The sequence below is a fragment of the Eptatretus burgeri genome, chromosome 2 (assembly GCF_056783735.1).
Source record: "Eptatretus burgeri isolate ZD-2024b chromosome 2, Ebu_testis_v1, whole genome shotgun sequence".
Lineage (NCBI taxonomy): Eukaryota > Metazoa > Chordata > Myxini > Myxiniformes > Myxinidae > Eptatretus > Eptatretus burgeri.
The window spans coordinates 6,663,285-6,676,887 of record NC_140962.1 but is presented as its reverse complement, the minus strand read 5'-3'; the positions used below and the strand labels follow the sequence as shown (position 1 = coordinate 6,676,887).

Genomic DNA, 13,603 nt, shown 5'->3' with positions numbered 1-13,603 from the left:
AATGAACATTTATTTTCACATCCAACCTTACATCTTCCACATCTACATCTTCGCAATTTAACAAGAAAAGATTTACAAAAACCATGATGTTTTGACAATCGATGTTGAAATATAATGAAATAAGTCGAATGAAAATCTGAGATTTTGAAATTTCTTTTCAAGATCATAATTTCATATTGTAAATCTGCGTTGAACTGTATGCATCAAAAATGAAAACACATGACTGCAAAAGTCAGACAAAGTGAGTTTTTTGTTGACTTTTTCACAGTATGTCATCATAATGTTAAATATATATATATATATATATATATATATATATATATATATATATATATATATATACACATATATATTCTCATAAGCCTTGAGACTCACCTCACAAGGACAAGCACACAGAATTTCATAGTTGATGGAGAGACCGTGGTAAAACCGTGCTGGTTTCACCGTGAAAGAACCTTCTCGCTCACTCTTGTGTTGCTCACATATGTGTTTGCCATTCACCTCTTTCTGGGCTGTGAGTTTTACCCGGAAGGTATTCTAAAGGAAGTGATAGAAAAGCCAATGTTCTTTTCATCCAAAGTCAACGCAACGTCTTGGGATTCTCGACCACATGATGTGGTTAAGGCTCCAGCAAAATGTCAAACAGAACAAAATAAAATTACAAACCCTTAGAGAAGGTAAAGAACTTCTTTAATGACCTCAGAATCTCCTTATTCAGACTTGATAATATCATCAGCACTTAAGCTCAGAAATCTTACATAATCTAACCTGACCGCTACTGTATCTCTGCCATTTTAAAGCATCTTCTTTTATCTGAGAGCTGTCTGCCTACTGCGCCGAAGTTAAAAAATGATTAGAAATCAAATTATCTTCGTCCATAAATTGAGAAGAAAAATCTGTCTGATAATAATAAAAACATGATGTTGAATCTAAACACGATTACAACAGTTCTCAACAATAAGTCCAACATTTATGATGAAGGTGGACACGTACATCATTACATTATTGTCAATAACCCTCTTTGTCAGGAATCACATAATAAAAACAGATACAGTGTTTTCTTGTCTCTTATTGGTTGGTAATTCATGTAAAATTGCTCTATGTTCTCCAAATTTAATCATTTACAATTTCCTTTAAAAAAAAAATAAAAAATACACTACCCTGAAATACTGTGCAACCTTAATCCTGAGGCTGAGTGCATCATATTTATTTTATGGTAGGGACAGCACAGTGGATTTTTTTAAATGTGGATACAACTTCAAATTATATTACAACTGGTGATGAAATTGACGAGATGATGAGGACGACATGATATAAGAAGAAAGCGGTTAGTTTTATAAGTTATATGTGTATTTCACCTGGTTACAAGTGCTGATAACTATAAGGAAGCAAGCATGAATGGAGAAGTAAAGATAATGAGGAATGAAAAGAACATATAGGGATCAAAAATTAAGTAGAGTGCAGATGAAACCATTAGGAATGCAGTGTGATCAAGTCTTACAATCTCTCCTGCTTTGGCCTTGAAATCTGTGCCTAAAGACCGCATATTATCGTTCGGGTTTACAGAATAGAAATCAGCCTTGATGCTGCGTGGTACATTCTCAGCTTGTAGATGCAGATTTGACTGCAAGGCCTGTAAAGAGCACACACAATCAACAATGGTGGACCCTAATACATTCACATGAAGGTGCGCTTTAACTCTGGTTCCTATTTTTTATCTGAGTCATATTTACCGAATGTCCAAAACATAGCTGAAATGTCCAAATGTCGAATGTCCAAAACAATTTCAATACCATGTATTCAACATTCCTTCAACAATTAAATTATCAATTCTACATGTTTGGTGTTTTTTTTTTTTATGGCAGAGGGTATATTAAAATGTCATCATGATTTGAAACACTGTACTCTTTGAATGAAATGAAGGATAATAATTTGCTGAAGTTCCAGTTGTTCTTACTGTGAAAGAGTTCTTCAGGATTTCCATGATGTTGCTGGAGTCATCGTTGAGCTCTCCAATTGTTGAGTCCGGGAAGAAAAGTGCCAAACGCTGCAATAAAGTGTTTTTGAAAGTTTGCCACCAGCACATCAATGGGAATAGTAGATTTAAAGGATTTTAATAATAAGCCAGCTATGAAAAAAAATCCTTCTTAAATAATACATGAAACAGTTTTATTTAATGATATGTGAGCAATTAGGCTCAAGGGAAATAAACTGGGCTATCCCACATGCAGTGTGAAATTGAGTGAAGTGCATAAAAGCAATCATTCAAGGTCGATACACCTTAGGTGTTGATGGCAGTGTTCAAAAATGATATTTCAGGATGATGCTGATCTTTGTTCAGTGTGAGTTGAATGGGATTATGAATAGGAACCTAAACTTTGAAGCTCATATTTTTTCAGAATTTGCATCATGTTTGATAGATAGGCCAGTTCACTTCTCACTCACTCAAATTTGACATCGCATTCCATAGCTTCTGGTTCAGGGTTTGCTGCATGTGGATATCAGATCGGCAGTTCCTCCTTCCAGTTCATCAAAGCTAGGTTTCCCAGAACAGATACGTTTTGTTTTACTGCTTTATTTTCATTCCTGTGTTGTCTGTTTTGTTTTCGTCCTATCTCAAAGTGTGCCTCAATATAATTTGCATCCCCCTCCTAGAAAGCAAATACGACCTAAGGCAACCTCAGATCATTCCACAAAGTCGGCAACAAATGTGTGTCCACTCTCAGGAGAGCCAGAAAACATCTGTCCAAACTCCAGAATGAACTTTCAAGCTTGTCTCCCTCCTCTAAAACCTGGTGGCAGCTTGTTAAGACTGTCTATGGTGTTTGCTCTTCCTCCATCCCAGCCTTCTCTTCAAATAGCACCACAGCTGACTCAGCTCGTGAGAAGGATGAATGCCTCCATTGTGTGTTTACTTCCAAATCTTGTGTCCCCAACCCTTCACTCTTGATACAAATCCTTCCCTGTCACATTTAACTTGCTCATGGACTCTCTCTATTGCACCTGAGGAGGACATTTCTGGCAACCCTCGACTCTGATTCTGCAAGTGGAACAGAGAGCATCAGCTCACACGTCCTAAAAACATGCTCTGCTATTATTGCAATTTCTCTCTTTGCCTTTTTTACCCCATCATTTGCCCTCGGTCATCTTCCATATGCTTGGAAATCTGCCTCTCCCTATCCCACTCCTCCGCCTATGCCGATCCCACCCCTCTGCCTATGCCTATCACTATCCCACCCCTCTGCCTATCACTATCTCACATCTATCCCTCTCTCTCCCACCCCATCCCTCTCTCTCCTACCCCTATCCCTCTCTCACCCACCCCTATCCCTCTCTCACCCACCCCTATCCCTTTCTCTCTCACACCCCTATCCCTCTCTCTCTCACACCCCTAACCCTCTCTCTCTCACACCCCTATCCCTCTCTCTCTCACACCCTATCCCTCTCTCTCCAACCCCTATCCCTCTCTCTCCAACCCCTCTCCCTCTCTCTCACACCCTTATCCCTCTCTCTCACACCCCTATCCTTCTCTCTCTCCAACCCCTATCCCTCTCTCTCTCTCCAACCCCTATCACTCTCTCTCTCCATCCCCTATCCCTGTCTCTCCCACCCCTATCCCTCGCTATCACACCTCTATCCCTCTCTCTCCCACTATCTCACACCCCTATCCCTCTCTCTCAGACCCCTATCCCTCTCTCTCAAACCTCTATCGCTCTCTCTCAAACCTCTATCCCTCTCTCTCAACCCTCTATCCCTCTCTCTCTCACTCCTATCCCTCGCTCTCACACCCCTATCCCTCTCTCTCACACACCCCTATCCCTCTTTCTCAGACCCCTATCCCTCTCTCTCAAACCTCTATCCCTCTCTCTCAACCCTCTATCCCTCTCTCTCTCTCTCACACCCCTATCCCTCTCTCTCACACCCCTACCCCTCTCTCACACCCCTACCCCTCTCTCACACCCCTATCCCTCTCTCTCACACCCCTATCCCTCTCTCTCAAACCCCTATCCCTCTCTCACATACACCTATCCCTCTCTCTCACACCCCTATCCCTCTCTCTCACACCCCTATCCCTCTCTCACATACACCTATCCCTCTCTCTCACACCCCTATCCCTCTCTCTCACACCCCTATCCCTCTCTCACATACACCTATCCCTCTCTCTCTCACATCCCTATCCCTCTCTCTCTCACATCCCTATCCCTCTCTCTCACACCCCATCCCTCTCTCTCACACCTCTATGTCCCCCACATCAATAAGCAGTGACACAACCCTGATCCTTCTCCTGTGTAACACGCTCCGAAACCGCCACTTGCATTATGAAGTCACCATTTTCTTTATTCTTACCCAATCACAGCATCTTACGTAGCCTCGTGCTGAACTGCATCTGCCAATCATTTGCCCAATCCATTAAAGTATCGAGACTTTCCTGAATCTGATCACCCACCCCCCCCCCTCCCCTGCCACCTCTCTCTGCTATTGGCATTACCCCAAAGCTTTGGGTCACCTGCAAATTTGAAAAGCTGACTCTTAATCCCACTGTCCAAATCATTGATGCAAAGGATGAATGACAACAGTCCAAGAAATGATCACTGGGGTACCCCCACGACTTACATCCTCCCAGGTGAGTTTCCTCATGTTCACAGCCACTGTTGGGTTCCTATCACCAAGACGATTTCCATTTCGGTTGGCTACTCTACCAGCCACGACACAAGCCTTCACCTTAGTTCACAGCCTTCAATAATGGTGCCTTACCAAATGCCTTCTAAAAGTTTAGATAAACTACATCCATTGCACTTCCATTGTCCACCATGTCAGCAACTGCCCCAAAGAACTCCAATACATTTTTAACGCCCTCATCACAGAATAGAGTTATTTATTTATTGTTGGTGTGCAGTGTTTGTGATTATTGGTATGTTCATGTGTTAAAAACGTTGTTTGTAAATCATTAGAGTGGAGACACCTCCTTCACCTGACATTGAGCAATTTCAAACAATTTTTCCAAATGAGTAAATGGTTAGTAAAGTGTGAGCTTTCTTCCCACACTCGGCTATAAAATTTACCATCAGGTATGCACGGCACCAATGCTTTGCAGCTTGGTGGATTTACACAGCCAATCAGAATGCAGGAGTTTGCAGGGCAATGCAAGCTCTTCTAAAATGAACCATTTTTTTTCTAAACACTGGATCTGCCCCTCTATAGTACAACATTCCCTTGAATTACCAAAGTAAGTTAAGGTCAAATCATAGAAAGTTACATCATTATTACCATTGATAACATCAGGAAGGACTTCTAAATGTTCATCATGACTTTCTCAGCAGTAAATTCCATTTCTTTTCAACATTAATCATCAAGTTTGAGTCACATTCTCCAAAACGAGTATAATGGCAGTTCACCTTATAATATTCGATGGCATGGTTCGTGATTGCGAAGATGGGGATGATGCTATTTCGAGCAAAATGACGCACAAGCATCGGGATTGAAGGGTAATCTTGAAACTCAGCCATGGTGTAAGTACCATCTTCAGAGAGGTGGCATTGCTCATCGTTTCGCTTCAGAATCCCTGCTAGGACATTGGTGCCATCTGCTTCATAATGGAATGCTGACTCAGTGCAAAACACCAGCAGGTGGGTTGTCTCGTTGCGCCAACCGATATTATCCTATGCAAAAAATTGACAGCACATAATCATATCATAAGACTCATCGTAAGTTTCATTGCTTAAGCCATTGAACCATAGCGGCCATTTTACTGGCCACAATTCAAACCTCCATGTACCCAACATGCCGGCTTACCGGCCACTACTCAAACCTCCAGATACCCAACCTGCCGGCTTACCGGCCACTACTCAAACCTCCATGTACCCAACCTGCCGGCTTACCGGCCACTACTCAAACCTCCATGTACCCAACCTGCCGGCTTACCGGCCACTACTCAAACCTCCAGATACCCAACCTGCCGGCTTACCGGCCACTATTCAAACCTCCATGTACCCAACCTGCCGGCTTACCGGCCACTACTCAAACCTCCATGTACCCAACTTGCCGGCTTACCGGCCACTACTCAAACCTCCAGATACCCAACCTGCCGGCTTACCGGCCACTACTCAAACCTCCATGTACCCAACCTGCCAGCTTACCGGCCACCACTCAAACCTCCATGTACCCAACTTGCCGGCTTACCGGCCACCACTCAAACCTCCATGTACCCAACCTGCCGGCTTCCCGGCCGCTATTCAAACCTCCATGTACCCAACCTGCCGGCTTACCGGCCACCACTCAAACCTCCATGTACCCAACCTGCCAGCTTCCCGGCCACTATTCAAACCTCCATGTACCCAACCTGCCAGCTTCCCGGCCACTACTCAAACCTCCATGTACCCAACCTGCCAGCTTACCGGCCACCACTCAAACCTCCATGTACCCAACTTGCCGGCTTACCGGCCACCACTCAAACCTCCATGTACCCAACCTGCCAGCTTACCGGCCACCACTCAAACCTCCATGTACCCAACCTGCCGGCTTACCGGCCACCACTCAAACCTCCATGTACCCAACCTGCCAGCTTACCGGCCACCACTCAAACCTCCATGTACCCAACCTGCCAGCTTCCCGGCCACTATTCAAACCTCCATGTACCCAACCTGCCAGCTTCCCGGCCACTACTCAAACCTCCATGTACCCAACCTGCCGGCTTACCGGCCACTACTCAAACCTCCATGTACCCAACTTGCCGGCTTACCGGCCACTACTCAAACCTCCAGATACCCAACCTGCCGGCTTACCGGCCACTACTCAAACCTCCATGTACCCAACCTGCCAGCTTACCGGCCACCACTCAAACCTCCATGTACCCAACTTGCCGGCTTACCGGCCACCACTCAAACCTCCATGTACCCAACCTGCCGGCTTCCCGGCCGCTATTCAAACCTCCATGTACCCAACCTGCCGGCTTACCGGCCACCACTCAAACCTCCATGTACCCAACCTGCCAGCTTCCCGGCCACTATTCAAACCTCCATGTACCCAACCTGCCAGCTTCCCGGCCACTACTCAAACCTCCATGTACCCAACCTGCCAGCTTACCGGCCACCACTCAAACCTCCATGTACCCAACTTGCCGGCTTACCGGCCACCACTCAAACCTCCATGTACCCAACCTGCCAGCTTACCGGCCACCACTCAAACCTCCATGTACCCAACCTGCCGGCTTACCGGCCACCACTCAAACCTCCATGTACCCAACCTGCCAGCTTACCGGCCACCACTCAAACCTCCATGTACCCAACCTGCCAGCTTCCCGGCCACTATTCAAACCTCCATGTACCCAACCTGCCAGCTTCCCGGCCACTACTCAAACCTCCATGTACCCAACCTGCCAGCTTACCGGCCACCACTCAAACCTCCATGTACCCAACTTGCCGGCTTACCGGCCACCACTCAAACCTCCATGTACCCAACCTGCCGGCTTCCCGGCCGCTATTCAAACCTCCATGTACCCAACCTGCCGGCTTACCGGCCACCACTCAAACCTCCATGTACCCAACCTGCCAGCTTCCCGGCCACTATTCAAACCTCCATGTACCCAACCTGCCGGCTTACCGGCCACTATTCAAACCTCCATGTACCCAACCTGCCAGCTTCCCGGCCACTATTCAAACCTCCATGGACCCAACCTGCCGGCTTACCGGCCACTATTCAAACCTCCATGGACCCAACCTGCCGGCTTACCGGCCACTTCTCAAACTTCCATGTACCCAACCTACTGGCTTACCGGCCACTATGCAAAACTCCATGTACCCAACCTGCCGGCTTACCGGACACTATTCAAACCTCCAGGTACCCAACCTGCCGGCTTACCGGCCACCACTCAAACTTCCATGTACCCAACCTGCTGGCTTACCGGCCATGATGCAAACCTCCATGTACCCAACCTGCCAGCTTCCCGGCCACTATTCAAACCTCCATGTACCCAACCTGCCGGCTTACCGGCCACTTCTCAAACTTCCATGTACCCAACCTACTGCCTTACCGGCCACTATGCAAACCTCCATGTACCCAACCTGCCGGCTTACCGGCCACTTCTCAAACTTCCATGTACCCAACCTACTGCCTTACCGGCCACTATGCAAACCTCCATGTACCCAACCTGCCGGCTTACCGGCCACTATTCAAACCTCCATGTACCCAACCTGCCGGCTTACCGGCCACTTCTCAAACTTCCATGTACCCAACCTACTGGCTTACCGGCCACCATGCAAAACTCCATGTACCCAACCTGCCGGCTTACCGGCCGCTATTCAAACCTCTGTGTACCCAACCTGCCGGCTTACCGGCCACTATTCAAACCTCCGTGTACCCAACCTGCCGGCTTACCGGCCACTATTCAAACCTCCAGATACCCAACCTGCCGGCTTACCGGCCACCACTCAAACTTCCATGTACCCAACCTGCTGGCTTACCGGCCATGATGCAAACCTCCATGTACCCAACCTGCCAGCTTCCCGGCCACTATTCAAACCTCCATGTACCCAACCTGCCGGCTTACCGGCCACTACTCAAACCTCCATGTACCCAACCTGCCAGCTTACCGGCCACCACTCAAACCTCCATGTACCCAACTTGCCGGCTTACCGGCCACCACTCAAACCTCCATGTACCCAACCTGCCGGCTTCCCGGCCGCTATTCAAACCTCCATGTATCCAACCTGCCGGCTTACCGGCCACCACTCAAACCTCCATGTACCCAACCTGCCAGCTTCCCGGCCACTATTCAAACCTCCATGTACCCAACCTGCCGGCTTACCGGCCACCACTCAAACCTCCATGTACCCAACCTGCCAGCTTCCCGGCCACTATTCAAACCTCCATGTACCCAACCTGCCGGCTTACCGGCCACCACTCAAACCTCCATGTACCCAACCTGCCAGCTTCCTGGCCACTATTCAAACCTCCATGTACCCAACCTGCCGGCTTACCGGCCACTATTCAAACCTCCATGTACCCAACCTGCCGGCTTACCGGCCACTTCTCAAACTTCCATGTACCCAACCTGCCGGCTTACCGGCCGCTATTCAAACCTCCATGTACCCAACCTGCCGGCTTACCGGCCACCACTCAAACCTCCATGTACCCAACCTGCCAGCTTCCCGGCCACTATTCAAACCTCCATGTACCCAACCTGCCGGCTTACCGGCCACCACTCAAACCTCCATGTACCCAACCTGCCGGCTTACCGGCCACTATTCAAACCTCCATGTACCCAACCTGCCAGCTTCCCGGCCACTATTCAAACCTCCATGTACCCAACCTGCCGGCTTACCGGCCACTATTCAAACCTCCATGTACCCAACCTGCCGGCTTACCGGCCACCACTCAAACCTCCATGTACCCAACCTGCCAGCTTCCCGGCCACTATTCAAACCTCCATGTACCCAACCTGCCGGCTTACCGGCCACTATTCAAACCTCCATGTACCCAACCTGCCGGCTTACCGGCCACCACTCAAACCTCCATGTACCCAACCTGCCAGCTTCCCGGCCACTATTCAAACCTCCATGTACCCAACCTGCCGGCTTACCGGCCACTATTCAAACCTCCATGTACCCAACCTACTGGCTTACCGGCCACTATGCAAACCTCCAGATACCCAACCTGCCGGCTTACCGGCCACCACTCAAACTTCCATGTACCCAACCTGCTGGCTTACCGGCCACTATTCAAACCTCCATGTACCCAACCTGCCAGCTTACCGGCCACTATTTAAACCTCCATGTACCCAACCTGCCGGCTTACCGGCCACTTCTCAAACTTCCATGTACCCAACCTGCCGGCTTACCGGCCGCTATTCAAACCTCCATGTACCCAACCTGCCGGCTTACCGGCCACCACTCAAACCTCCATGTACCCAACCTGCCAGCTTCCCGGCCACTATTCAAACCTCCATGTACCCAACCTGCCGGCTTACCGGCCACCACTCAAACCTCCATGTACCCAACCTGCCGGCTTACCGGCCACTATTCAAACCTCCATGTACCCAACCTGCCAGCTTCCCGGCCACTATTCAAACCTCCATGGACCCAACCTGCCGGCTTACCGGCCACTATTCAAACCTCCATGTACCCAACCTGCCGGCTTACCGGCCACTATTCAAACCTCCATGTACCCAACCTGCCGGCTTACCGGCCACCACTCAAACCTCCATGTACCCAACCTGCCAGCTTCCCGGCCACTATTCAAACCTCCATGTACCCAACCTGCCGGCTTACCGGCCACTATTCAAACCTCCATGTACCCAACCTGCCGGCTTACCGGCCACCACTCAAACCTCCATGTACCCAACCTGCCAGCTTCCCGGCCACTATTCAAACCTCCATGTACCCAACCTGCCGGCTTACCGGCCACTATTCAAACCTCCATGTACCCAACCTACTGGCTTACCGGCCACTATGCAAACCTCCAGATACCCAACCTGCCGGCTTACCGGCCACCACTCAAACTTCCATGTACCCAACCTGCTGGCTTACCGGCCATGATGCAAACCTCCATGTACCCAACCTGCCAGCTTCCCGGCCACTATTCAAACCTCCATGTACCCAACCTGCCGGCTTACCGGCCACTTCTCAAACTTCCATGTACCCAACCTACTGCCTTACCGGCCACTATGCAAACCTCCATGTACCCAACCTGCCGGCTTACCGGCCACTATTCAAACCTCCATGTACCCAACCTGCCGGCTTACCGGCCACTTCTCAAACTTCCATGTACCCAACCTACTGGCTTACCGGCCACTATGCAAAACTCCATGTACCCAACCTGCCGGCTTACCGGCCGCTATTCAAACCTCTGTGTACCCAACCTGCCGGCTTACCGGCCACTATTCAAACCTCCGTGTACCCAACCTGCCGGCTTACCGGCCACTATTCAAACCTCCAGATACCCAACCTGCCGGCTTACCGGCCACCACTCAAACTTCCATGTACCCAACCTGCTGGCTTACCGGCCATGATGCAAACCTCCATGTACCCAACCTGCCAGCTTCCCGGCCACTATTCAAACCTCCATGTACCCAACCTGCCGGCTTACCGGCCACTTCTCAAACTTCCATGTACCCAACCTACTGCCTTACCGGCCACTATGCAAACCTCCATGTACCCAACCTGCCGGCTTACCGGCCACTATTCAAACCTCCGTGTACCCAACCTGCCGGCTTACCGGCCACTATGCAAACCTCTGTATACCCGAGCGATTGGATTTTTCTCTCGGGGGGCCTGAGGTGGGGGAGCCAAAAGTCCAAGGAGCTCAGGGTTCAAAAGGTTAAATTTCACAAAGGCATTGCAGGTATATTTTTTGTTGTTTTAAGTACTGAGTCTGAAACAGTGATCATCCATCATGATGTTACCAATCCTTCAAAGCCGAGTAAGATTGGTTCACACTAACATAATGAGGTTGTCATTGGCTTGTATACTTGTGGGACTGAAGGGTTTGGATGGTTAAGATTGCTTTACATCAATTATATTTTCGGTATGCAAAATATAGACTCATGGAAGAGTGAGGATATGGAGAATTGAAAAAAAAACAACAAACCGACAACATCAATCCCGGACGTTTCCTCACCTTACACACGGCCACTTGCAGCATGGCATCAAAGCCACCTTCTGGTGCATCTCGATTTCCTGAAATCCCCTGCTGTTTCAATCGCTTGATAAAATCTTTGATTTCCGCTGTCAGTGGGATGACATTCTTGAAGGAGAACGGTGGATCACTATTTTTCCAAGGTTTAAGTAATCTGTGGATAGCGCATCATGCAAGATGATAACACAATGAGAAAAAATAGATAGCCGAGTGAAGAAGTTGAGCTGTGTGCGAATACTAGAGCTTTCCAAGGTTGTTTTGACTCGAAGCTCAAAACCAGCGACCACACGCTGCAGCAATGTATCCATGGGACTCCAAGGGAAATTGCTGCCTCAATGTCACTGGGATTTTGTCCAAGAGTTGTCTTGGGTTCGCGCCATAGCCGAGTGTATTTTGAATGGTATTTTCCAAATAGAAACTTCGTCTACCCGAATGCCACAACCTTCCTAATCAAACTGAATAAATCATGTTCTACTCCCTGAGCGAATCAAAAGCCACTGCCATCACATTCCTGTTTCTCAAAAATTCCGCAAGTGTTTTCCGCACACAATGGATGCCCCTTGAGTTCCAGCTCGATGGTCAGATGGTTTCGGACAGTCATCTGCTTATCAAACATGAATACCAAGAAGCCGGTTTCGTGAATTTTAAATTTCGTTTGAAAAACCTCAATTTCAAAGCACAGGAGATGATGGAGATGAATAATACGATTACCTGGAAAGCTTCTAGGATTTGCACCGCTGTATGCTCGTTTTGCCGAGGCACATCACGTGAATGTCATGATCGCTTTTCAATAACTGCCGAGGATTTGCACAGCCAAGTTACATTCGTGTATGGACAGCTTAACACCCCGTAACATCTGCACACTTACTTTCCTGGACGCATGTCTGTTTGTGGAGCAACAACCTTGTCCACAAACTTCCCAAAACCGATCTGAAATTCGTCCGAAATTTCCTGGACCGTGTTGGCTACAAGGAACAATGAAAAAAAGAAAAGAAAAAAAAAATCACAACTATTTTCCTGCATCAAAAACCAAGAAAATACCTTAGGAGTAGTATGCAAAAAACTGGCTGTTGCAGAAAAACTCCATATCAACAAATTAAGGCACCACCAACTGGTATCGCTGCCCAATAAGCTCGGCTCATGTCCGTGACCGAAATAAACCATAGGTGAGACCTAACATTTTCGTCTTTGACTGATGTAAGTGAGGTGGTGATGAAAATTATGTTTTGGCTCACCATGTGATACCCTTCCTCCTTGGGAGGATACTCTTAATTGGGTGTTCACTAGACTACCCTTATTCTCAGTTTTTCCGTCTGTCTGTATGTTTGTATGTATGTTTGTTTGTATGTAATGGAAAGCTCTGGATGCCAGAGGAGTCAACCGATTTTGATGAAACTTGACAGGTATGTTCATACCAGGATCTAGTTGTATACTTTTGAGCACCGTTGCTATGGACACCACCGTTGCCTAGCAACAGGACTTTGAAATTTTTGAAAAATCCTAAAAAATGTATTTTTTTTGAAAATCCAAAATCGGCTTCCGCGCTTTTATGCACACTATAATCAACCTCTTTGTCAAAAAATTTCAGCCCGATCTGTCAAAAACTGTATGACTAGTATGCAATTATGTAGCAACCACCCATGTCGCCTACCGGCTTGTTGGGTGGTCACGAGAGTACCCTTATTTTCACTTTTTCCGTCTGTCTGTATGTTTGTTTGTTTGTTTGTTTGTTTGTTTGTTTGTATGTCTGTATGTAATGGACAGCTCAGGAGGCCAGAGGAGTCAACCAATTTTGATGAAACTTGACAGGTCGGTTCATACCAGGATCTAGTTCTACGCTTTTGAGCACCGTTGCTATGGACACCACCGTTGCCTTACAACGGGACTTTGAAATTTTTGAAAAATCCCCAAAAAATTATTTTTTCGAAAAATAAAAAATAAAAAAAATCGGCTTCCTGGTTTTTATGCGCAC

The 13,603-nt window shown here is 47.7% G+C and overlaps 1 protein-coding gene across 2 annotated transcripts in view; it reads right to left on the bottom strand.

The window, feature by feature from the left end:
- ITGB4 (integrin subunit beta 4) overlaps window positions 1-13,603 on the bottom strand; it is a 185,265-nt gene that overhangs the window by 138,397 nt on the left and 33,265 nt on the right. For both annotated transcript variants that reach the window (XM_085861673.1, XM_085861666.1), the window contains exons 7-12: window positions 12,500-12,596; window positions 11,614-11,785; window positions 5,397-5,660; window positions 1,958-2,047; window positions 1,502-1,633; window positions 376-537 (exon numbers count right to left, since the gene is read on the bottom strand). In XM_085861673.1, the coding sequence (XP_085717799.1) occupies window positions 376-537; window positions 1,502-1,633; window positions 1,958-2,047; window positions 5,397-5,660; window positions 11,614-11,785; window positions 12,500-12,596 (917 nt within the window). The remainder of the gene's footprint in view (window positions 1-375; window positions 538-1,501; window positions 1,634-1,957; window positions 2,048-5,396; window positions 5,661-11,613; window positions 11,786-12,499; window positions 12,597-13,603) is intronic.